General features: G+C 42.5%; 1 protein-coding gene across 1 annotated transcript in view; it reads right to left on the reverse strand.

The window, feature by feature from the left end:
• Window positions 1–25,833, reverse strand: part of Cfap61 (cilia and flagella associated protein 61) — a 252,439-nt gene that overhangs the window by 194,391 nt on the left and 32,215 nt on the right. The window contains exons 8-9 of the mRNA XM_060383256.1: window positions 23,938–24,097; window positions 22,773–22,915 (exon numbers count right to left, since the gene is read on the reverse strand). Coding sequence (XP_060239239.1) covers window positions 22,773–22,915; window positions 23,938–24,097 — 303 coding nt within the window. The remainder of the gene's footprint in view (window positions 1–22,772; window positions 22,916–23,937; window positions 24,098–25,833) is intronic.

Genomic DNA, 25,833 nt, shown 5'->3' on the forward strand with positions numbered 1-25,833 from the left:
AGAAAGCAATAATGCTGAAGGTACTATGAGAGAGACTCATATCCAGGCATGAAACACAGCTCATAGCCCATGAAGAGGTGTCCTGAGAAAAGGCTTAGAATCCTTCTGAAGAAAGATGCTTCAAGGACAACAAAACCTACTGCAACTATTATCCCTGAGTGTGTCGTGTTCCTGGGGTTTCCAGTGATTTCATAATGACAAGTGTAGCATGCTCTCGTGGGCTAACTGACTTTGTCTTGAGCTACAACACACAAAAAGGTGCTGTGGTCAATGAGCTTCTACACAGTCTCTCCTAAGTGGTACACTGAGGTGACTATGCAAAACATTTGCAAGATCTGTTTCCCTCATCCCTGCATCAAGTCAACACACCTAGTTCTGACCTCTACTATCACAGGTTAGCTTGGCTCATATCAGTAATTCCCTATTTTAAGCTGCACTGCTTTTTAAAATGACCCTTCTTCTTATAAGTTTCAAACTGAAGAACAGGATTAACAGAAAACCTAAGAGCAAGACCTACTCCATGTATAAGTTTTTGCCAATTAAAATAAAATTTCTGAAAATAAAAATAGCTAAAGAATGAATTGGACTTACAATGAACTAATAATCCTGGTGACTTAACCATTTGCTAGGCTAGTGCTCGTATGACAATTACTAATGGCAATGACTAATTGTCTTAGCTAAACTGTCACGAAGTGTTGAAGCTTATTATTAAGCAGCTGCCACCATCATCCCAAGAGGTGGCTGCATTTCAGAACTGGGCAAGGTGATGCTACTTTTCTCTTTCCAAAATCTCTTGGGGTTTATGAGGTTTAATTAGTTAATGCTCATAACGTGCGCTGAGGTCATCAAATGTCACGTGCTCCCTCATGACCACAGCTACAACTTTGTTATTTTATGGCTTCCACCACTTAAGTAGCTTCAGAGTCTCAAACAGCAGATTATTCTAGCAGAGGGGGAGACACAATTTTCCACGGCCTTCTCTCCATGTGAGATTACTTAATCTTAAGTGGGTTTACCGCAAGGTTAATTAAGCTACAGGTTCAAGTACCTTCCTGGTACAGGCCACTCCCAAAGCACAGCATCAAATGCAGCATTCATAATTATGATTATCTTTAGAGGGGATCCCAGGTTATGTAGGTTTCAGGTTCCACTAGACTTTGCATCTACCCTTGCTGCTTCTGAGATGAGTAACATTAAGAGAATGCAATATAACATATTTTGAAGGCTTTACAAAAAAAAACAGTATGTGTTTTTACATTCATTTTAAATATGCATCAAAAATCCCAACACTGCTTTAATGCAAGGAAATAAAGCAATCCTAAAAGAGTAAGTATGGAGAGAGAGTGAGCAAAAATATTTTACAAAAGAACAGAGTGGCTCAAATTTCTTACTGTAAGACATACTATAAAGCCAGTCTTTAAAACTGAGGGTTACTGAGATAGGACTAGAAAAGAATGGACAAAAAAACATATAGCCAGACATGAGATATTGATTGATGTTAGTGATAATATTTCAAATTGGTAAGGAAAGAATAAGCTATACACTAGTGTTTGCTCACCATGTTAGAGACAGAGAGAGAGAGAAAGAGAGAGCCAAGTGCAGTGGCACATACCTATAATCCCAGCACTCTGGGAGGCAGAGGTAGGCAGATCTCTGTGAGTTTGAGACCAGTCTGGTCTATAAAGTGAGTCCCGAACAGCCAAGGCTACACAGAGAAACCCTGTCTAAGAAAGAAGAAAGAAAGAAAGAAAGAAAGAAAGAAAGAAAGAAAGAAAGAAAGAAAGAAAAGAAGGAAGGAAGGAAGGAAGGGAAAGGAAGGGGAAAAAAAGACATTTCAGCAAATCTCCAAATTAAGTGTAGATAAGATTATTCTCTGGAGGTTTAAAAATCTATTTGAAGAAGTTACTAGAAGAAATTTTAGAAAAATATTTCCATGGCCTCCTAGGTGGGAAAACCCCCCTTAGAAATGGCGAGGACAGATCACTCACACACACACACACACACACACACACAAATGGTATCATACTGGCTACACTAAAGTTTTCAAGTTCTGTCACAAGTATCATTTAAAAGCTTTTTTTTAAAGTAGATACATGGGGCTGTTGAGACTGTCAGTGGGCACAGGCACTTGACACTAAGCCTGATGGCTTCACTTTGACCCTTAGGACCTTCATGGTAAAAGAAGAAAACTGACTCCTTGAGGTTGTCCTTTGACCTCTATAGACATGCTGTGGTAAACATGCGCTCATACACCTTTATACACACACAAAGGAAATAAGTGTTCACAAAAGTATAGGGAGGAAAAATTTGAAACGCATTCAATAAACCAGTAATTGAATTCTAGGAAGCAGAAATAGCACAATAGGTGAGGTATATGAATGGACAGAACTGTAATTAACCAGTAAACATATGACGTATTAAAAGCATCCAGCTTCAACAGTACTCAGAGAAATAAAACGAAGATAACGATAAATCATTTCACCTAGCCCACGGCCAAGCTGAGACACGCTCACAACATAAGTAGAGGCAAAGCAGAGAGGCTCAGAAGAAAGCCACTGGAACAGCTCTGTTTGGTAACCGTGTGCAGCGCCACACCCAGCAAGAACAGGTCTAGAATAGGGCCTGAGGAACCGTGAGCGGTGTGCATGAGGAGGCTCACTGTAGCATTGTTCCCAACAGCAGAACATGCTCAGCCTGAAGAACCAGCCTTCAGAGGCGAGGCCTGTGAAGGACCTGGATAAATAGTGACACTGTTGGGAAAGACATAAATGCCCCATGCAGGAATCGTGGGGAAAGAAGCGTCACTTCACGGCTTTGAACATCATGAGCAGAGCAGATGAAAATGAAAAATCACTTCAAATTCGTCCTGACACATCTTCAGAAGTAAATTAAATATACTAATTTATATACAAAAAGTATAAACTGCCAACTACCTAAAAGAAAAGTTGCTGCACGACAATTTAAAACACATACAAAAAAACTGCAACAGAAATCTCTCATAATAATAGAATCAGCTTTACGCAGTTTCATCAGCAAATTCCATAGAACATTTAAGGACTTGGTATTTCTCTTCTCTCCTTTCAAAGTAGTGAAAGGCTGGAGGGGCAGATCAGTGGTTGAACATTTGTGTAGCACGCATGAGGCAATGCTGTGGAAACAGAGACAGGGGCATCCCTAGGGCTTGCTGGTCAGCCAGCCTAAGTGAAATAACTTCAGGTTCAGTAAGAGACACTGCCTCAAAACATAAGGTGGTGGGCAACTAAAATTGCCTTGAGGAAGACTGCCAAGACCTGGTGACACGGCTCAGTGGATGAGCATGCTTGCCAGCAACTCGGATGATCTGGGTTCCCTCTCTGGGACCCACATGGTCAGAGAGAACTGACTCCTACAAGTGCTCATCTGACTTCCACACATGTGCCATGGTACCTGCATACACTCACAGATGCACACACTCACACATACAGACACACACGATACATAAATACTTGTTCAACTGTATTCATATAATTTTAAATGATATTTGATTTCTATATTTAGTCAAATAAAAATCAAGTGCATATGGATAGTAAATGTAAATATGAAAGACAAAACAAAGGTAAGATACTGAAGTAAACTGCCTCAAGGCTATTGGTCTATTCTCAAAAGTATCTATGCCTAGAACTTGGAACACATTACTTTGACTTCATCACTAAAGAATTTCTAGCCATCTCGCACTGGCTAGGAATAGACATGTCAACATCAGACAAAACATGATTTAAAACTAAATATTGTATGTTGCAAAAGTATTTTGTTCTTATAGCAGACATTTTCCACAAGACAATCTCAGTATCACAAAACCATAAGCACCATGATGGATAATGTTGTAAATGTGACAAAATCTAGAATTACTAGATGGGCCACTGGGCATGTGGGGGGAGGACTATGTTGATTGTGTTAGTTGATGCGGGAAGACCCGCCCATTGCAGTTGGTACCATTCTCTGGTTGGGATCTGCAACTGTAAGTGGAGAAAAGGAGCTGAACACACCTTCAGCATCCTCTGCTTCCTGACTATGGACACATTATGACTGGCTCCCGCCAGCTCCTGCTGCCATGACCTCTGCCATGACAGACTGGATTCTGGAACTGTGAGTCAAACAAAAACCCTTTCTCCTTGCATCACCTTTGCCAGGGGAGTTTATCACAGCAACAAGAAAGGAACTGAGCCATGCACGAAAGAGCCCAGCATCTAAGTGAGTAAACCGGAGCTTTAAATTACAGGGAGAAATGGCCAGGACAGCAGTGAAGTGGGAGATTTTACTGTCCCAAGTTAGCCCAGGTCAACAGTAATGACCAGACAGAAGAGTTGAGTGTCATTAGCGAGCTGTTTTTCACAATGTGTCCTGAAATTCCAAATTCTGAACAAAGAAAGCATGTTCACACCACTCAAAAGTCCAGTGTACAAGAGCTGACCTAAAATCAGGCTAGAGTAAAAGACATTCATTCGAACCCAGAGTAGAAAATACACAGGCTGATTTTCTAGACAACACAAAGAATTTGAAATTAAATACAAGAGAGCCAACATACATACCCACTGGCAACCAAACTGCTTCCCTAAATAAATTTTAGCTAAAAGAAGAGATTACAGTTGTGAGCAAGAGTTATTCCTAAAACAGCAACGATGAGAACATTAATACCAACATTACTTGGCAAGAGCTTATGAGACACGGCTGAGGCGATACCATGTGGAAAGATTCACACCCTTGACAATGCACTAAATTACTTGAACTGAAGCTATCTGAAGGATAAGGAGCAACAGGAAGTAACACTGTTTGGATGAACAGAGTGTCCTACAGACATGGCTTCTTTGGCCCATGTCTCTGAAGGAGTTTCCTGTCTAGGAGAAGGCTGACAACCCCTAGCTATAAGAAATATGAGTTCAACTTTTCTAAAACCAGTAGTATCTCAGAGGGCCCCAGGGAAAGGATTTGGTCTTTTATTTTTCAGAAAGAGGCAAAAAATTAGAGAGGAGACAATGTGACTTAGAAGCGAGTACCAGCACATCCTTGCACCTCTGTGATTTGGAGTCAACCAGAAAACAGCTTCTCAGCAAGGTGGGTGTTTGAGGGGACACACGGATGGTGAATATCAGACAGAGACTTGGATAGATGTAGAAACTCTGGTTATCTATCGGAGGAGAGGGTTGGACAGAGCCCATTTGCATTGAGAAGGCGGCAGCACAGCTCATCCGCAGAGCGGAGTAGCCGCAGAAAGGGGAAAGACAAGGCAGTGAGCAAAGTGGGCATAGAAACGAAAGGCACTGCAGAAAGGCAGGCTGACCTTAGCTGGTCTGGGGGCTGTGTGGCATGCTGGCGCCCCAGTGTGAAAGCACAGTGCTGTATGGGAAAGCAGCTTTGAGAGGATCGCACCCACGCTTGCTTCTCTGGGTAATATAAACCTTTCCTTTTCTTGTAACTCAAAGCAAATGTTGTCACAGTGTCCTAGCCAACATCTACCGTGTGGTCCAATGAGATGCCATCCAACCACAACTGAAGCAAGATCACTGGCAAATACATGCAGAATAAACCTGGGTTAGAGACAAAGGGATCTGGGATGGAATCCAAATCTCTTTCCCTTTAAAACCGGAGGCTGTGGTGGGCCACCAAAGAGGGTTGGACTGAGGTGACAGGTGCAACCATAGCCAGGGACTGGCCTGGTTACCTGACTTAAGCTAGGTTCAGTCACTCATCCTCAGTAGGCCAATTAAAGAGAAGTAATAGTGAAAAGTGGAGAAAGAAGGCTTGTCCAGTGTGGCCACACTGGGAAGGAACAAAGAGGTAGAGTGACTCCAAGGCCATCTTTCAGGGCTGACAGATTTAGGTTTGAACAGAGGGCAAGAGGAATACGTAACTAAACAGCCTTGTTCCAGATGTGGTCCTGGTCATCAATGACCCATTGTTTTGGTTCCAGTTGCACCAACAAGGTGACCTGAAAAATCAGAACTGTGTAAAATCTCTTTAACTCTACTTGAAGGGGTTTGTCTGCCTTACATGCCTCAATCACAGTTCGTCAACAAAGAAGCCAAGGCAGGAATTCAAGCGGAAACCATGGAGGAATGCTGGCGACTGGCCTGCTCTCAACTTCTGCTGCTGCTGAGACTCTCATCCATGAACACTGGATTTATATTGTCTCCAACCCTCCCTTTCCCCCACTCCAGTTCCTCTCATGCCCCCTATTCTCTCTCAAATTCATGACCTCTTCTTCAAGTATTATACATATATGTGTATGCATTCATACATATATATACAACCCTTTGAGACTGTTTACTCTAAGCTCATATGTACATGTGTCAGGGCCAACCGCTTGGAATCAGATAACCCACAGTGAGTTTTCCCCTTTAAAGCAGTCTCTCAGCAGCCCCTGGATGCCAGTTGTGGAGCTCTTGGGATCTTCCTGTCCACACTGACTTGCCAACTGTCATTGCATGGGACTTGTTTAGGTGACCATATTGCTGAGATTTCATGGGAACAGCTTCCTTGTTATGAAACCTCTGATTTTTTTTTGCCTTTTATTGATTACTTATTGTGTATATTTGTCCATGTCCATATTTGTGTTCCTGTCCATATCCTTGTCCTTGTCCAAGTGTTGGGGGTGGCGGGAGGGACATGTGTGAAATATCTTCCTGGGAGACAAGTTCCTCCTCTGGCTGGCACCAGGCTTTAGCCTTTTCTTTCTCCCAGCATGAGGCTGCTGGGGTAATTCCAAATCATGGGTTCTTTTGTTTCCAGTCTGACTGATAGTCAAAAGGAAGGGCACAAGTATCTCTCTTCATACAATCTTCACTCCTACTGAGGATGGTTACAGCCTTAGGAAACCATAAATGTACGTGGTAGAAAGCACCAACTCAGTTGCACCTCCTGGACAGCAGTGTGTGGCCTACCTGAGGTGTGGGCTCCGGGGAGCACCTGAAACACCCATCATGTCTGAAGCTACGGCATCTGTCCATACTAGAACCCAGCCTAGGGAAGTTTGGTTCCATGCTACCCTGTACTAGTGAGCAAAGGAACAAGGCCATTCCAACCGACTATGTGCCCTGTCAAGCCACACTCACTGCCTGAGTAGTAAACGACACAGAAAATAACAACAACCCCCCGCCCAGAACAATAAGCTAATAAATATTCCATAGCCTGTGCTCTATCCCAGAGACACATGACACAAGAAACCATAGAAAGAAGGGCAGGTTTATGTAAGTAAGGACTTTTTACTTTTGCCTACACAACTACTACTGCAGAGACAACAATCTTTAACGTTTCTGTTAAGGGGCTGGAGAGATGGCTCAGTGGCTAAGAGCACTGTCTGCTTTCATATAGCACCCAGGTTCAGTTCCCAGTGCCCATGTGCGACTTACAACCGTCTGTAGCCCCAGTTCCAGGACTCTGACACCCATTGAAGGTACCAAAAGTCTTCCCACTGTGACACAGCTCATTCACAAGGTCACACCCCCTAATCCTTTCCAAACAGTTCTATTAACTGGGAAGCAAATATTCAAATATATGAGCCTAAAAGAGCCAATCTTATTCAAACCATCACAACATACAAATAATAACTGAAATAATTGCTTACACTCTGTCTGATCATAAATGGAAAAAACTGTATATCAACAGCAAGAGTAATTATGCAAACACATGGAGGTTGAATATACTTTAGAACAATATTGGGACATTAAAACAATAAGGGAGACTTAAAAGACTTTCTACAATAAAATAAAAATGAAAACACTATATAGAAATCTGTGGGACAGAGCAAAGGTAACTATAAGAACAAAATATATGGATATTAATGTCTACATTGAAATAAACTCAAAGAGAGACTAGTGAGATAACTCAAAGGCATTTACAGCCAAGCCTGATGACCTGCATTCAATCCCTGGCACCCATATGACGAAAGAAGAGAAATGACTCCTACAAGTTGACCTGTGACCTCCACATGTGTGCAAATACACACACTGTCCCTCAACCACACTAAATAATAAATAATGTCATTTTTAAAAAAAAAAAACACATTTCAAAAACTAACCTAATTATGCATCTCAGGGTCTTAGAAAACCAGAACAATTCAAACTCCAAAGTAGAAGAGAAATAATAAATATTACAGTAGAAACAGTAATAGTTCACAGTTGATACCGTAATAAAAAGTCTCCACCCATTGTGTAGTTTTGGATTCTTCATAAAAAATCAGGCGTTTATAGGTGTATGGGTTTATTTCTGGGTCTTCAACTCAATTCCACTGATCAAGCAGTCTGTTTCTATGCCAGTACCATGCAGTTTTTATTACCGATGCTCTGTAGCATAGCTTGAAATCAGGGATGGAGATACCTCCAGAAGATCTTTTATTATTCAGGATTGTTTTAGCATCCTGAGTCTTTTATTTTTCCATATGAAGCTGAGAATTGCTCTTTCAAGGTCTGTAAAGCGTTGTGTTGGCATTTTGATGGGAACAGCATTGAATCTGTTGATTGCTTTTGGTAAGATGGATATTTTTACTATGTTAATCCTACCAATCCATGAACATGGGAGATCTTTCCATCTTCTAATATATTCTTCAATTTCTTTATCAACTATGTCCATAATAGCTTTATTTGTAATATCCAAAAACTGTAAACAACCCAAATGTCTCTCAGCTGAGGAATGGATAGAAAAATTGTGGTACATTTACACAATGGAATACTACTCTGCTATTAGAAACAAGGAAATCATGCAGTTTGCATGCAAATGGATGGAACTAGAAAAGATCATCCTGAGTGAGGTAACCCAGACCCAGAAAGACGAACATAGTATGTGCTCACTTATAATCAGATGCTAGCCATATAATACAGGATAACCATACTATAATCCACAGACCCAAAAAAGCCAAGTAACAAGGAGGGCCCAAGGGAGGATACTTGAATCCCACTCATACGGGGAAACAGAATGGATGGCAAAAGTGGAAGAAGAGAGGGAAGTGGGTGGGAGAGGGTGTGGGGAGGGGAATGAGGTTGAGAATCAGATGTGGGAGAACAGGGATGGGAAGAGAGAGGGCTGGGAGAGAGAAGAGAAGCCGAGGTGGGAGGACATCTCTGAGAAAAGCTGGAGACCTACGATAGAGTAGGCTCCTGAGAGGATATGGGGGACTCCTAGCTGCGGGGGACATTGAGACTGAAGCAGCCACCTTCTACCCAGGTGAGACTTCCAGTGGAGGGAGGAGAACACTAACCCACCAATAGAACCCTCCACCCAAAGTCTACCCTGCCTACAGGGATATGTGCAGGGATGAAGATGGAGCAGGGGTGGAATGGCCAACAATGACTAGCCCACCCTGAGATCCACCCCACAGGAGAAAGCCAACTCCTGACACTATTAATGACGCTCTGCAGACAGGAGCCTAGCATGACTGTGCTCTGAGAGGCTCCGCCCAGCAGAAGAGGCTCCGCCCAGCAGAAGAGGCTCCGCCCAGCAGAAGAACAAAACAGATGCCGCGACCAACAGCCAGACATTAGTTGGAGCTAGGGGAGTCTTGTAGAGAACTGGGGAAGGATAGAAGGTCCCAGAGGGAACAAGAACCCCTCAGGAAGACCAATGGTGTCAATTACCTAACAGGGATTTACAGAGACTGAAGCACCAACCAAAGAGCATGTGTGAACTGGACCTAGGCTCACAACACATACATAACTGATGAGCAGCTGGATCTTCATGTGGGTCCCCTAGAAACAAAGGGAGTGTGGTTAATACCTGACACGGACTTGGTTGCCTGCCTTTGGATCGCTTTCCCTGGCTGGGTTGCCTCGCCTAGTCTCCTCAGACAGGAATACTAAGTCCTGACATGACCTGATGGACTGGGGTGGGTGCATAAAGGGAAATTCCCTTCTCTGAGGAAAGGGGGAGGGGGAAGGGGAAAGAGGATGGTAGGGTGGAACTGGGAGGAAAGGAGGGAGGGGTGTGATCAGGATGTAAAATGAATAAATGAATAAATTTATTTAAAATGTCTCCACCTAAAGAAAAAGCCTAAGACATGGTAGACTCACTGCCAAAGGTTGCAAGAACATTTAAGAACTAACAGCAATGCTCTTCAAGCTATTCCATAAGGTAGAAAGGGAAGAATGCTTCTAAATTCATTCTATGAAATAATCATTACATTGATACCAATGTAATTTTAATAAATACCAGATGCAATTTTAATAAAAACACACAAGAAAGCTACAAACCAGTATCTGATGAACATGATACAAAACACTCAGTAAAATACTTGCAAACAAATATGGTAATATACTAAAAATATCAGCTCCCAAAATCAAGTTTGCTTCATTCTAGGGATACAAGTTTGGTTTAATATATACAAACATATAAGTATAATAAACACACACAGCCAAAATCACATGATCATCCGTATAGTTTCAGAAAAATGCTTTGACAAAGGTTAACATCTTTTCATGATAAAATCCTTGAAGAAACAAGATATAGAAAGATCTTGACATAGCAAATGATAAATAAAATAAACCCATAGCTAGTATAATACTAATGTGTAAAAACCAAAAGCACTTCCTCTAAAATCAAGAACACGGCATGGATGGCTTCTGTTTAATATGGCACTTGACATTTTGACCAATGCAGCAAGGCAGGAGAGAGAAATAAAAGATATGCAAACAGGGAAGAAAAACATCAAATTATCCTCATTTAAGATGATATTATCAAATATTCAGAAGGACCTAAAGATTATACCAAAAGACTTTAGGTCCAATAAATTCACCAAAGTAGCAAAACACAAAATTCGACATACAAAATTCAGTGAGTTTATTTATAGATCAACAACGGACACCAAATCAAGAAAGAGATCAGGAAAATAATCCCCTTCATAAAAATCTTAAAAAAACCGAAAACAAAACAAAACAGAGGCTTGGGAGATGGCTCAGTGGTAACATGCTAGCCACATAAGTGTAAGAACATGACCCTGGACTCCCAGGATGAGTATAACAAGCCGTGCGTCACAGTAAGCGCCCATCATCCCTGTGACGCACGGTGATGTCAGAAGGAGGCTGGTGGGGAAGGGGGTTCTAGCTCATCTGTGAGCTCCAGGCTCAGTGAGAGCTGCTGTCTCAACAAATGGCAAACTAACAAGATGCAGAGCCACAGCAGAAGACAGCATCGCCTTCTGAACATACATGTACACAAATGCATATACCAGAGGGAGAGAAAAGAAGAAAACACTTCAAAATAAACCTAACTAAGGGTATGAAAGACTTCATTGAAAACTATAGAACAGCTGGGCGTGGTGGCACGTGCCTGTACTCCCAACACTCTGGGAGGCAGAGACATAGGAACTACAGTCAGTTCAAGGCCAGCCTGGTCTACAAAGTGGGTCCAGGACAGCCAAGGCTACACAGAGAAATAAAACCCTGTCTCTAAAAACAAAAAACAAAACAATATACATACATACATACATATAGAACTTGAAGAAAGAACTTGAAGTCTTCAATGGCAGGACGCCCACCCATGTTTATAGACTGGAAGAATTACGTATTGCTTTAAATGACCTTGTTTCTAAAAGTCATCTATAAATTAAATGGAATACACATCAAAATTCCAGTAACATTTTTTATAAAAATAGACAAAATATATTAAAATTCTAAAGGAAGCATAAAATACCCTCCTCCAAAAAAAAAAAAAAAAAAAAAAAAACACAACGAAATCCTGGCAAAGACTTATACTTATGGTGTTACAATACTTGACTTCAAATTATACTATAGAATAATAGTAACTAAGTCAACATGATACCAACTCAAAAACAGACATTTTAGACCAATAGATTAGAGGACCCAGAAATAAAAGGGTCAGGGCAATCTGATTTTCAACGAAGTTGAAAAAGCATACATTGGAGGAAAGACAGCTCCCTTACCTACATCTGAAAGGATGACCCTTGGAAATTTTAAACTCCCAAATAGAGAAGAAAGGGAACGAGTTCCAGCAGCTCAGGGAGGATTGCAAGAATTGATAAATAGGACTGCATAAAAGTTTTAAAATAAATAAATTAATTAAAAAAATAAAACATCCCACAGTAAAGCAAACAATCAGCAGAGCTCAGAGCCAGGCCACAGAAAAGCTCTACCAACTGTGCACCTGGGAGAAGACTCAAAACTTAAACACAAACTCCCCAAATCATGCAATGAATAAATGGGGAGACGAACCGATAGTTCTCAATAAAAGAAAGACAAGTGGCCGCCAGATATGTGAAAATACACTTGACATCTTTGGCTACTAGAGAAAGGCAAATCAAAATTACACTGAAATTTTCTCTCACCCGTCAGAATGACTAATATCAAGAAAACAAATGACTATAAATGTTAGCAAACATGGGGGGAGGGGTGCTCCCTACAGTGTGCATAGTATTGTCAACTAACGAAGCCACTGCAGAAATCTGCACGGAGCTCCCTCAGAACACTAACACTACCTGTGAGCCAGCTCTACCGCTCCTGGGCACACACCAGAAGAAATCTAGATAGCATCCATGGGATGTTTATTGTGGGACAGTTTAAACAGCCAAGATGTGAAAGCAGACTAGATATCTATCTGTATACAAATGGATTTAGAATTGTAGTACACACACACACACACACACACACACAGTGGATTTTAATAAAATATAAAGAATGAAATTGTGTCACTTGAAAGAAAAGAGATGGAGGTGGAGATCACTGTGTTAAGGAAAATAAGCCAGGCTAAGGAAGACAAATATGACATCTCCTCTCATACATGGAATCTAGATTTAAAGTGTGTGTGTGTGTGTGTGTGTGTGTGTGTGTGAGAGAGAGAGAGAGAGAGAGAGAGATCAAAGTAGAAGTTATACTATGTAGGTAAAGATCTAAAGAAATGCAGCAGGGGAACAAGAAAATAATAGGGGCTAAGAAAAGCAAACAGTTTCAATCGTATGCAGAATCTCTCTGTGTGTGTATAAATGTGTGTATAACATACATGTTTGTGTTTATATACAAATGAGATCGAGACAGGTATTATCTAGGAGAGAACACAGAAAACAGTGGTGAGCACAAGAGAGAGTAATTGGGGTGAATATAAACAAAATACAGTGTCAGAAATGAAATCCATTATTTCGTATGCTGTTGGTTGGCTGACTGTGGTCTCAAAAGTCTGGCTTATAATCTTATAGTCCAGCTAGTCATTTTTATTTCTTTACTCCAATGTATAGTCTTCTCTTTTTGCATCTCTCTGCCTTGGATCCTCTAACCAACTCCTCTCTACAGTTCACACTGCTCCTTCAGTGTGAAATGTATTGGGAAGTTTCAAACAAGGGAAAGGAAGGAATACCCAAGCCTCCAACATGATCTGGAAATGACTTCAGACTGAAGACAGCTAAGTGGAAATGAGCTATATCTAAACAGGGCCCCTTGGGAAATACAGCTTGCAGACATTTTCCTGTTTAGTAGCCTTAGCTTGGTGTGAATTCAGCAAGCCTTCTTCAAGCCAAGGCATGGTTTTCCTTTAGTCCCAGTACTCAGGAGGCAAAGGCAGGCAGACCTCTGTGAGTTAGGCTGGTCTACATAGTGAGTTCCTGGACAGCCAAGGCTACACTGTGAGTGAGCCCTTGTCTCAAGCACTATCAAGAAAGCTCCTGTGCAGGAGCTCTCAGCCTGGAACGACAGCACCTACTACCATCAACATGAGAAAGCCCAACAGAACTTTCTACAAAAACCACTCCCCTCTAAGTTCTGAGGCCCACCGTTGCCTCTTGCTATGTAATGAGTTATTTATCACTACAGGAGAATATTCTAATGTTTATCTTTTTCTCCCTAACATTCAGTTTACTGTCAGTTAATGCAAAGGCCCTCAACCACTTAGACCTTAACAGAAATGGCTTTCTTCCCAATAGTTGCTTTCTTCCCATTCATCACCCATCTCTGTGATTGAGCATCCTTGTGACTCTCAGGTAAAACCCATATTAGAATGCCTAATCAAGTGTGTCTCCGCTTCGACTAATCCAAAGGCTATGATGTTATCACAGAGCATCTGAGATCCATGGCAGTGATTCCCCTGCCTCACTGTTACCTGCCCACCATGTTTCCACCAATGTATTTGCAAACGCTTGTGTTTATAACTTTCATTGTTCTGTTACCATAAAAACTTTATAAAACTGTTACTACATAAGACCATCGTATTTAGGGTAATCTGAGTCTTTGTTCCTGGGCCATGGTCACTCACATCTGGCTCCAGAATAAATTATATGTTACTATTTTGCTGTGAGATCTGTGTCTGTGCATTGACAGGGCATGTCTCTGTAAGAGAAGTTGGGTATTTTCCCACAACTATTACAAAATTTGCTTTTTATAGAACTAGTTTTGTGTTTTGATTGTTTTTATCTTGACTGCTAAATATTTTATGTAGATTTAAATGAGAATTCAATAAAGAAGATGGAGTCTCTTTCCTTGTGAAGTCAGATGTAAACACACAAACACACATGTGCATATGTATATAAATATACACACATACCTATATGTGTGTGTATCCCCAGCCATGGCTAATAATACTTTCTCTTCAATACTAGTGGTCCTTTCCAAGGGAAAAAAAAAAAAATCAAATTTTCTAACACTGATTCCAAAAGACCTATGAGGAGATAAAGAGGCCTCCACAACACCTCTCCCAGGTCTTTGGCTGAGTGAGCCATGTAGCCCTGGAGGTCAGAATACACCAAAGATCAAGCAAAATCCAGCGGGGGAACGCTTGTGCCCAGCAGCAGGAGAGCTGGCCTCACGCCGGGCATCAGAAGCGTGGCATTTCCCTTTGTTTGCTGCCACGTTCAAGACTGTGTTTTTAGTAATTACTTCCTCTGCTTCTTCGCTCAGATTAAATTTGGTCTACGATAGGTTAAGACTTGTCAAAATAAAAACATTTATAAGCAGACAGAACTCGGGGTGACCCCCATGTAATGGGTGCAGCCCACTGACAGGCAATTTAATCAAGGGGGAATTCAGAGTATTCATAGAGAGCAATTGATTTTCAAGAGAAAAGTCAGCAGGATCAAACAGCCAGTTGGGATGAAAATCCCTTGAATCACCCCTATTGCTGTGTTTGCTACCAACCAACGCCTGCCTCCATATAGTGTAATAGCCAAATTACTGTAATTATCCTACAGCACAAGTGGCATATCAACATTATTTTAAACATGGATTTTTTGCATAATCTTTCATTATTATCATCCAGCCTCCCATTTGAAAATGGAAAACAACAACAAACTGTGATGTAGCCCCCAAAGAAAAAAAGGTCACCAGAGAGAACAAATCAAAGGGTTATTTACATGTGAATATACTGAGATGTTTTACAGTCAAATACACTCTTGAAATTCATTAAATGCTTTCTTCCCTGCTTCATAAATATGGGCAAAAGAGACATCACCTACTGGGAAAATAATCCCAGCACATAATGATCATAAGGAATATAAATAAAGCCACTTTCCTTTCAAAGACCTCCAGGCCGTGTATCAAAGCATTTGTGTTTCTGCCATTGTGAAAAGAACCTGACCGCTGGAGAGCAAGGCTGAGTCCTATCACAGGTTGTTCCCAGTGCTGAAAAGGGGAGTGGAATGCAGACCCCCTTCATCTTACCCTCTGCAAAAATAATAGATTCTTAAGCAGCTGCCATCGTTGTGGCTGCTGATGTTTTTGAAATCCTGCAAAGGGCTGAGAAGCTAGCACTGGAATGAAGACAGAAAAATCAGTAACAGGTTTTGCTAAATAAACAAAAGGCCCACCCAGTGCTGGCTTAAGGCAGTGTCCCTGGCTGCGAGGTCTAGATTTCAGCTCTGACTCCTATTCCTCCTGGTATGTTACAGCTAAAGACGTCCCCCTGAGGTCCTCTTGAAAGAGCCTAAACTGTCCTTTTTGACAACTCAGCCTGCATACAGGTCTCCTATCATTTACTTGTTTTCTAGACAGTTCTATGTCATTGCCATGCAAGTAATTCTAGAAAATCAAAGTTGGAAAGAATAATTAAAGCCTTGGAGATGATAATCTTTTTTCTTTTATTATCTTCATGTGCTAAAGATATTTGCTGGCAAAAAAAATTAAGATTAAATTAAGTAAGAAACCTTTTAAAAGGACAGAATTCGGAGTGACAGTACAGCAGTTCAGTGGCTGAGCACTTGCCTGGCCTTCCCAGAGCCCTGGGTCTAATCCAGAACACTACATGGCATTTAACATTTTTTTAAATGACAATTCTAATGGGAACAAATCTCAGCTGCTGACATATTACACATTGTATGTACATTACATAGTGTGGCTGACTTTGTGGCCACTGTCAGGTTTACTATGGTCATAGCCTTGCAGCCTTGGCCATAGGGCGTCACAGCAAAGAACCATACCTTCAGACCCTAGGGTAAGATGGAGACTGCCAGGTAGACAGGGGCCCCATAGCAGAGGTCTCTAAAGCACCCTTGACATAGGCTACATGGTGGGGAGGCAGTTCTGGGTTCTCTTACTTTGTTAACTCCCACTAGCGCCTTTGCCTAGAGGCTCCTTGATGGCATGTAAGGACACCTGGTTGGGATAAATGGACTCACCATTTAAAAAGCTAAATGAAGCCGCTGAGGTGAGCCCTGATGGCTATGCCTGGGGTAAGAAGAGGACATTGAACACAACCAGCATGGAGGGGAAGCCATGTGAAGATGTGGGGAGATGATGGCTGTAGGCAAGCCAAGGAGAAGGCCTCAGAAGAAACCTGCCGAAGCACCTTGATATCAGAGAACTTCGGGCCTTGGAAGTGGAGATGGAAGTTCTGTTGTTTAACATGTTGCCAGGAAAATCTGGGGAAATCCAGAGACAAAGGCACCTCTTGTTTATAGTGCTTTGTTTTTTCATAAAAAATCCTAGGAGCCCCCAGTTAAAGAACTACAGAAAACCAAGGTCAGGGCTGCACACACAAGGACAGGAATGCTGCTGTGCTCTGTACATGAGAATCTTGTTCACACCTGGAATCTGGGAATAGAAAGTGGAGCCTTAGGAAGACAGGCTAAAAGGCTCGGTGATGTTTAATATTCAATAAAATGTTAATGCAGTCTTTGGGGTTTTTGTTTTGTTTTTTCTTTTGGCTTCATTATGTACACCGTGAACTCAGTATTTCCTAGCCCAAGAGCAGAGAGAACCCGAGGGAGGAAAGCAGCGGAAGTAAATTCAAATGAAAAGAGATTAAATGTGGAAAAAAAAAAATTTCCTGACAGCAAGAGTGGTACGGTTGGTAATTTGAAGGAGATGCTGCTTTTTTACATGAGGTGTTTTTGAAAATAAAATATTATTTTGAATGGCCTTTTAACATATAACAAGCGACACTTCTGGATGGCTTGGTTACAAGGAGCTATGCTAATTATCTTTTTGAAAAGCCACAATTCTGTTATATAAAACGAAATCTTTCCCTGCCAGCGAGCCCTTCGAATTCTATGAGGATTTTTCCAAGGTAGACCCTGGGTGTGTAATGAGATTTACAAGTCTGAACTTTGCGGGGGTCTTATAAAGCAGAGATCTGTAGGCTGCCCAGAACACACCGGCCTACATGACGAACAAAAGTTGTTTTATTTGGGCTTATCTTTTTTTTTTTTTAAGCTATTAAACCGGGTGATGCCAATACAGCTGTGGAAATGCAGGCTGTGCCCTATTTTGCCTTATGCATCATCAAGAAAATTGCCAGCTCAATTCTGATTCCAAAACCTTTATTGTGATGATGTGGCTAACAAAAGCCACAGCTTGATTTGCAAACGCCACAAGGGGCCAGCGATGGGGCCAACTGGAAGGAAACGCTGTTTGAGCCTTGAGCCTTTTCACTGTCACTGAAGGAGGATATTCACTGACTACCGGGCATATGGGACATCTTGATGTGGTTCTGCACGTCCTCAGAGGCTCTTAGACCTCCCTCCATACACTCTCCCCCATAAACAGAAAGCCCCCATCCCGCCCTTTCTCTCTGTGTAGCACACATGACTATTTCTTTACAAATTCTTCAAACACTCCAGGAACTCATCCCTTCTAAAGTAAGTTCTCCTCCCCCAAACAGTGAACTTTCACTTCCATTAGTTCCAAATCCACACCCTCAGCACTTGCCCCGGCCACCCCACTACAGTCCCAAGGCTGCTTAGCGCGAGAAACCAGACATTTCCAAAGGTATCGGAAGAAGTGTAGGCTCATGTGATACACGGTAGGCGCTGCTCTGGTGAGAGGCTGAGTGTGCATGGCTAGGCTGTTTCCACTCTGACTTTACTGGGTTGGTGTGACAGGCAGCAGGCTCATCAGAATGGTGTGAAGAACTGGAGAAGGAAGGTTTCCAGATTATCTGAGGAACATCATACTTTACTATTTTTCTGCTCAGAAGGGTTGAGGCTGCAGTGAAGGCGCAAGTTTTCACAACTGCTACGGAAAGAGAAACCCTGGGCCAGACATGTGTGAGCAGAAAACACTGAGGGAGACTGAGGAAGAGGGACAACTGAAGGAACCAGCAAAATGTCTATTACCAATGACCATGGTGGGAAACTGCTCAGCTCCCTCCTCGTGTCATCTCTGAGTCCCTTGCCACCTGAGGGGCAAGGGGCCTGGGGTGCCTAAACCTCAATCCAGTCTGTTAAATGTGAGACAGCTGATACAAAGGGACCGGCTCAGCTGTAACCCTCGGAAGCAGCTCTCGAGTCAGATGTTGAAAAGCAATAATGTGTTTGGGAGCTGTTAGGCACAGCTAAGTCAGGGGGCAGGGACTTCCTGCAGTGCTCATTTCCCAGCTCTTCCAGATGGCACCTGGACAAAGCAGGGTGCCCTTCCGGAGGCTCTAGACAGGCCTGAAGACACGGGGGTGAAGATTCCAGCGGAAAATTGTTCAAATTACAGGTGCAGATATACAATCAAGTTTGAGGGCGTGGCTGTAATTGTGCCATCTGGGGCGTGTGCGCGTGCGCGCTCCTGCGTTGAAGAACGTGTACAAGCACTAGAGGCTAGAAGACGTTGGATGTCTTTGCCCACCACCCTTCATCTTATTGTATTCTCTTACTGAGGCAGGGTCTCTCGCTGTACCTGGGAGCCCCTCGCCGCTTCAGCCAGACTTAACTGGCCAGCCATCCCTAGGGATGGCCCTGACTCTGCCTCCTCAGCACTGGGATTACAGGAGCTCGGGTCTTCATGCTTCTGTGGCAAGCCTTACAAACTGGGCCATTCTCCAGCCTAATTTTAACATTTATGGAAGATGAAAATAAATCTGTATACTAAATAGATATGCGTTTTTATCTTTTACATTAAGAATTAAATGTTTGACTCTGAAGCAGGAAAACATCCCCAAAGAGAGGTGACTGATGTTTTGGTTGTACAATTATCAATGCTGAGAATGTTGCTTCCCTTAAGTGAATAATACAAAATGGCAGAGGTATGCCTAGCACTTTTTATAAATGACTATAAAATTGGGAATTCTGTGTTAGTCTCAAGCCAAAATTCATTTTGTGATCTTGTGTGTGCAGGCAGAGTATATACTTGTTAGTTTGGGAGTGTGCACGTGTGTGTTTGTGGGGGGAGGGGGGTTAGCAGCCAGAGGCTGTCATCTGCTATCTTCCTGTATTCCTTTGAAACAGGGTCTATGAATGAACCTAAATCTCACTCATTGGGCTAGATTTGCTGGCCAGAGCTGTCAGTCTCTGGCCCCATCTAACGCTGGAGTTAGAGGAATCATTTAATGATTATTTTTTAATTAAATTCAAGCCAGCAACTCTGACAGCAGTTTTTTGTTTGTTTGTTTGTTTGTTTGGGTTTTCAAGACAGGGTTTCTGTGTAGCCTTGGCCATCCTGGACTGGGTTTGTAGACCATGCTGGCCTCAAGCTCACAGTAATCCACCTGCTTCTGCCTCCTGAGTGCTGGGATTAAGGGCGTGAGCCACCACACCCAGCCAGACAGTAGTTTTTGTTTTGTTTTGTTTTTTATTTGCCTATTTTTTAATTAAATTTTTATTTTTTATATTAGTTACAGTTTATTCACTTAGTATCCCAGCTTTAGTCCCTTCCCTCCCCTCCCAACCCCACCTTCCGCCCTCATCTCCTCCTTTGGCCCTCAGACAGCCGTTTTTAAACCAAATAGTTGCACACAATCCAACACAAGAATATACTAACTTGACACTTACATCAGAAGAATCATGGCTGAAAAACATTAAACTCTCTGTAAGAGTGGAGAATTTTACATTACAGTAAAATGCTACAATCCCTAACATTCTCAGGAAGCAACCCTGGGCATGGCCTGGTGTGACAGTGTAAACTGTATATGTTGTGTGTTCAGAATCAAGGCTACCGTTAAGTCACATGATTTGACACAGCTGAGCACCACCAGGAACATCTTGGATTCATTGCAAAATTGATTGTGAATTGCTTTTTGGTCACTATGCATTGACAAACCTGTGACTGTTGCCAATTTTTTGTAACCCTATATTCAGACCCCACTGGAGCTTTGACCCACCATTTTAACAGCTGTGAATGAGAAACAGATGATGTTGGGCTGAGAGTGTGGCTCACGGGTAGATTACTTACCTGCCATGCATAAGACTGTGAGTTTGACAACCAATCCCCCCCCCAAAAAAAAAAGAGAAGATCAGCTCACCCAGACTATCACTTTGAACAAACACAGACAGGCTAGGTAAGAGACTGGACTGAGCTTCTGAGACAGTTCCTGATGAGATTTATAAACCTCGGACAAGATGGGCAGAGATGAAATGGAGAGAAATGGAGATAAAACCTGCCCTAACTCCCTAGCATCAAGCTATGAGGATAAAATGAAGTGATGCACATGAAATTCCTTTGAAATGATAGTTTTTATTGTTAACTTGTCACAACCTAGAGTCATCTGGGAAGAGGAATCCTCAGTTGAGTAATTGCCCAGCAAACATGGCCTTTAGTCATGTTTGTAAGAGATCGTCCTGGTTGGTGACTGATGTGGCAGGGCCAGTCCACTATGGGTGACACCATCCCTAGACAAGTCAGTCTTCCATATGTAAGAAAGCTGCCTGATAGAAAGACCTGTAGGGGACTGGAGCTCCACAAGGAGAGTAACAGAAACAAAATAATCCGTCACAGGGGTCTTTTCTGGGACTGATACTCCAACCAAGGACCATTCATGGAGATAACCTAGAACCCCTGCACAGATGTAGCCCATGGCAGCTCAGTCTCCAAGTGAGTTCCATAGTAAGGGGAACAGGAGCTATCTCTGACATGAACTCAGTGGCTGGCTCTTTGATCACCTATCCCTGAGGGGGAAGCAGCCTTGCCAGGCCACAGAGGAAGACAATACAGCCACTCCTAATGAGACCTGATAGGCTAGGGTCAGAGGAAAGGGAAGGAGGACCTCCCCTATCAGTGGACTAGGGGAGGGGCATACATGGAGAAGGGGAAGGGAGGGTGGGATAAGTAGGGTATCTGGGAGGGAGCTACAGCTGGGGTGCAAAGTGAATAAATTGTAATTTAGTAAAAGAAAGCTATCTGAGCACTAGTGAACAAGCTGGTAAGCAGCATTCCCCCACGGTTTCTGCTTCAGTTTCTTCCTTGGGTCCCTGCCATGACTTCTCTCATTACTGGATCATGACCTGGAAGTGTAAGCCAAATCAACCTTCTTCTTGCTTTATAAAAGCATACGAGAAGCAACCAGACCAATCACCAGACAAACTACAAAATATTAAAATATGAGGCCCAATGATGTGTGCTCCTTTAAAGCACAAATTTTACTTCATGTTTTTGAGAAATTGTATTTTATTTAACTTGAGACTTTCATCAGAAGAACAAAAACCCAAATAGGCCACAGCTTGTTTCCAGTCTTCTCTGGAGCCTCCTCTGTTGATGCCGTGAAAAGACAGCAGTGGAATTTGCTGATGACTCTGCTTGGATATAATGAGCTGCTGAGAACCTATGACTCCAGCCCTGGGTTATCTCAAGTCTACAATGGACGCTCCCTGGTGACGGTTTCACAAAAAATTTCATCTTTGTGTCAGTGAACAGAAAACTAATTTTCAAAATAAACACCCTGTAAAAGCTAACAAGTTTCCCTACTTCTTTCACTTCCTGCCCTGTCCTCAAGAAAATGTTTTCAAGAAATCCACTGCAGGAGGGAATGAGAGCCACCTGGCTTCCCTGTCTCTGTAGACTTCTACTAGACAGAGACACAACAGATAATGTGTAGCTTTAGGCCCTGAACTCTGCTTAACTTTGACTCTCTTCCTCTCCTGTGGTTAAATTTCTGTAAACTTGTACAACCACTTTGGAAATCAATCTGACATATTCTCAGAAAAGTGGGAATAGCCATACCTCAGGACCCAGTTATACCATTCCTGGGCATATACTCAAAAGATGCTCCACCATACAACAAGGACATTTGCTCAACCATGTTCATATCAGCTCTATTCATAACAGCCAGACATTGGAAACAACCTGGATGTCCGTCAACTAAAGAATGGATAAAGAAACTGTGGTACATTTACACAACGGAATACTACTCAGCCATTAAAAATAAGGAAATCATGAAATTTGCAGGCAAGTGGATGGAACTAGAAAAGATCATCCTGAGTGAGGTATCCCAAACCCAGAAATACACACATGGTATATACTCACTTATAAGTGGATTTTAATCCTAGAGTACAGGATAGACATACTACAATACACAGAAGATAAGCCCGATGGGCATCTCTGGCTTCCCGTGGCCTCTAGTCAGGGGAGTGGGGATAGCTCTGACATGGGCTATGTTGCCTGCTTTTTAATCACTTCCCCCTGATGGGACTTACCTACCAGGCCACAGGGGAGGAAGAGGAACTCCGTCCTCATGTGAACAGATGATCTGGGGTGTCTGGGTAGCAGGGCTCTCTTATTCTGAAGAATAGGGGAGAGGGTATACAGGAGGGAGAGTGGGACTGGGAGAGGAGGGAGGGGTACATGATCAAGATGAAAATTGAATTAATTAATGAAAAAATTCTGAGACAGGAATTTTCTATTCATTCTATATAAGGAACACCAGTGCACCGGGAGGACTCAGCTTCAGGAGGTGATTATACCCTTTCAATCTATTTTATGTTGTTGTTTGTTTGGGTTTTTTTTTTAAATAAGGATACCACAGAAAACAGAAAAAAAAATTCATCAAACAGCATTTTTGTGTACACACACACACAGCATATACCAGCACAGACACAAACACTAACACATAAATAAAAAAAAAATTTAAAGGACAACTGATGTTATTTCATATAGCTAGGAGTCAGTTGTACAAGTTAAAACTGAGCACTTTGCTACAGACTCATACTGCAGAGGATCTGCCAAAAACACAAACACAGAGGCACTGATTGCAAAGATCTAAGTTTAAAAGTATAGAGAGCCTTCAAAATTGTTTTTTAAATGCTTAATTCTTTTCTTTCAAGCACTGGGGATTGATCCCAGGGAGCCTTGTCCCAGTGACCTGCCAGTAAGATATTTCCCTAACCCCTTGAATTCTTGAAGTTTTTATTATATTTTGGCAAATATTCTCGTGTGTGTACATGAGACACAGAGAGAGAGAGGAGACACTAAAGCGGCACTGGGAATATAGCTCAGAGGTAGAGCTCTTATCCCATATATAAAGCTCTGAGCTTAATCCCGAGAACTGAAAAAGAAAAAAAGATATTAAATGCTAGCAATTATCTCACTATAACTTACATAGCGATGACCATTCTACAAGCCAACATTCTAAATTTGGGAACCTTTAGCTTTCACTAAACGGTGTCTAATTATAGCTGTGCAGGTTTGTTTCCGGACCTTGCACATTGCACAAAGATGTGAGTAGCCATTTACTCCATCAATGGGACAGAAGGGGACTTAAGCTGCCCCGTCAGCTAATAAACAGCACAGCTGTGTGTAAGACAGATGCCAAATGTTCTGCTGTGTCCCGGGATGGCTACTGTACCTTGACTTTCCTCAATACTCGACTCTTTCGATGGTTCCAGGAGATCACCAGGATGTGGCACGCAGAATCCATGGAAAGGGCCCAGGTCAAAGCATTGGTGCAGCAGCTGCAAGTTCACACTGGAGCACACACTCATGAACCCCACGGCTTTGCCATCCACCTGGAACAGCGGAACACAGTGGCCTGTCAGACTGATGACCGCTGGGACAGTGTCACAGGCTCTTAGCGCATGGCCTGCTGGTAGCCTGGGGGACAGTGTGAGTTACTTAAGGGTAGAAAGGTCTTCAAGCAGCTCCGGCGTCCAATACAATGCGTGGAATAAGCAACATGTTCAAAGGCAGGTCCAACAAGTGACTACCGCAGATGATCTTAAAGACTGGGAAGTAACTTAAGGGAGGGGCCAGAGTGTTCTTAAGGAGGCACTACTGGAATGTTACCCTTGAACTCTTTCTGAGCCACTCCTCACCTCCACCCCCACCCTCGAGCACATATTACACTCCATGCATGTGGCATGCGTGTGTGATGTGTGTGTGTGTGTGTGTGTGTGTGTGTGTGTGTAGGGGGCTGATGGGTTTGTTTGCTTGCTTTTGTTTTTATTCATTCCTAAGCCCTGATCTTCCAGATACTCTGCTCCACCCTGCCCTTCCCCACACACCATGCACAGCTCTTAGTAAAGCGGGCTGTTCCAGAACCCATCAGATGAACCCCAACTTGGAGAACAGTCACAAATTTGGGGCTCCTTCACGGGGAGAAACTCTTCTCTATCTCTTGAATTCACTTATTCAACATTTGGTAGGCCCGAGGGGAGGAGAAGTGAAGAAAGGCTGCTTGGTGGAAAACAGCTCAGTGAGTCTGCACTGATCTGCAGACAAATCAGTCTCAGCACACTGCAACACCAGGTGCTGAAGCTCTGGTCGTGCTCGCTGTGATTTTAATCTACGAATCTTGAAATCTTTGAGGAGGAACACAGGCTCCCGGGAAGCTGAGCGAGTGGCTGACTGACACAGCCATTCTATTCAGAATGTACACTCACCAGCACCGTGCTTTACCCACTCCCAAAAAGTCAGCGCCTCCCCACAAATGCTAGACCCTTTAACATCCTAAAACAGGGAAGCAGGTGGCAAGGATGTTTTGATGATGAAGGTAAAGACAGACAGCAAACTATTTCTCCAAGACACCTCTGTGTGCTTGAAAAACAAAGGTGAGATGCCCTTTATTTTCAAGAAGTCTTTTTTTTAACTGAATTTTCCTTGCACATTCTTTTCCTTACTGGATCCCTCCCCGAATGATACCTGCTATAAAAGGCTGATTTACACAGCTGTTTTATAAAGCCACTGACGCTTTAATGAAAGTCCAAAATAAACATTTTAATTTTTTTCCCAAATAACAAGTAATTGTTTGTCTTGTTTGCGCTCCTGAACAAAGGCTGTGGAGCTGCAGTTGTCTGGCTTCTCTATAATTTCAGGCCCAAGACCCAGCAGACGCTGATTAACCAATCCATCTACCATATGTGCAGAAAGAGACGGCCAGCCTCACTCCCGGCAGGGAAAATTGGCATCCATCTTGGTTCACATGGAGATGTCCTTCTAATCTACAGCAGTGCTGGCGCAGCAAAACTTGCATGGCCTGAAATACCTTTTGCTGGCTTCGTGGCGAGCCGCATGTGCATGATAAGAATGTATTATTTATAAGACCGCGGTTAGTAATGAGCTATTACACTAATGGCTCATTGTGTTGGGGATTTGATTTCAAATGGCATGGATCACACATTCTGATGAAAATGAGAAAAACATGTTTTGCCATTAGGAACAGAGATTTAGCATCCTCCAATTCCACAACCTGTTATAGTCCCATCACTCGGTTAGGGTTGTAACAACTTACAAACGCCCACAATCA

This window comes from Meriones unguiculatus, chromosome 4 (genome assembly GCF_030254825.1).
Source record: "Meriones unguiculatus strain TT.TT164.6M chromosome 4, Bangor_MerUng_6.1, whole genome shotgun sequence".
NCBI classification, from domain to species: domain Eukaryota; kingdom Metazoa; phylum Chordata; class Mammalia; order Rodentia; family Muridae; genus Meriones; species Meriones unguiculatus.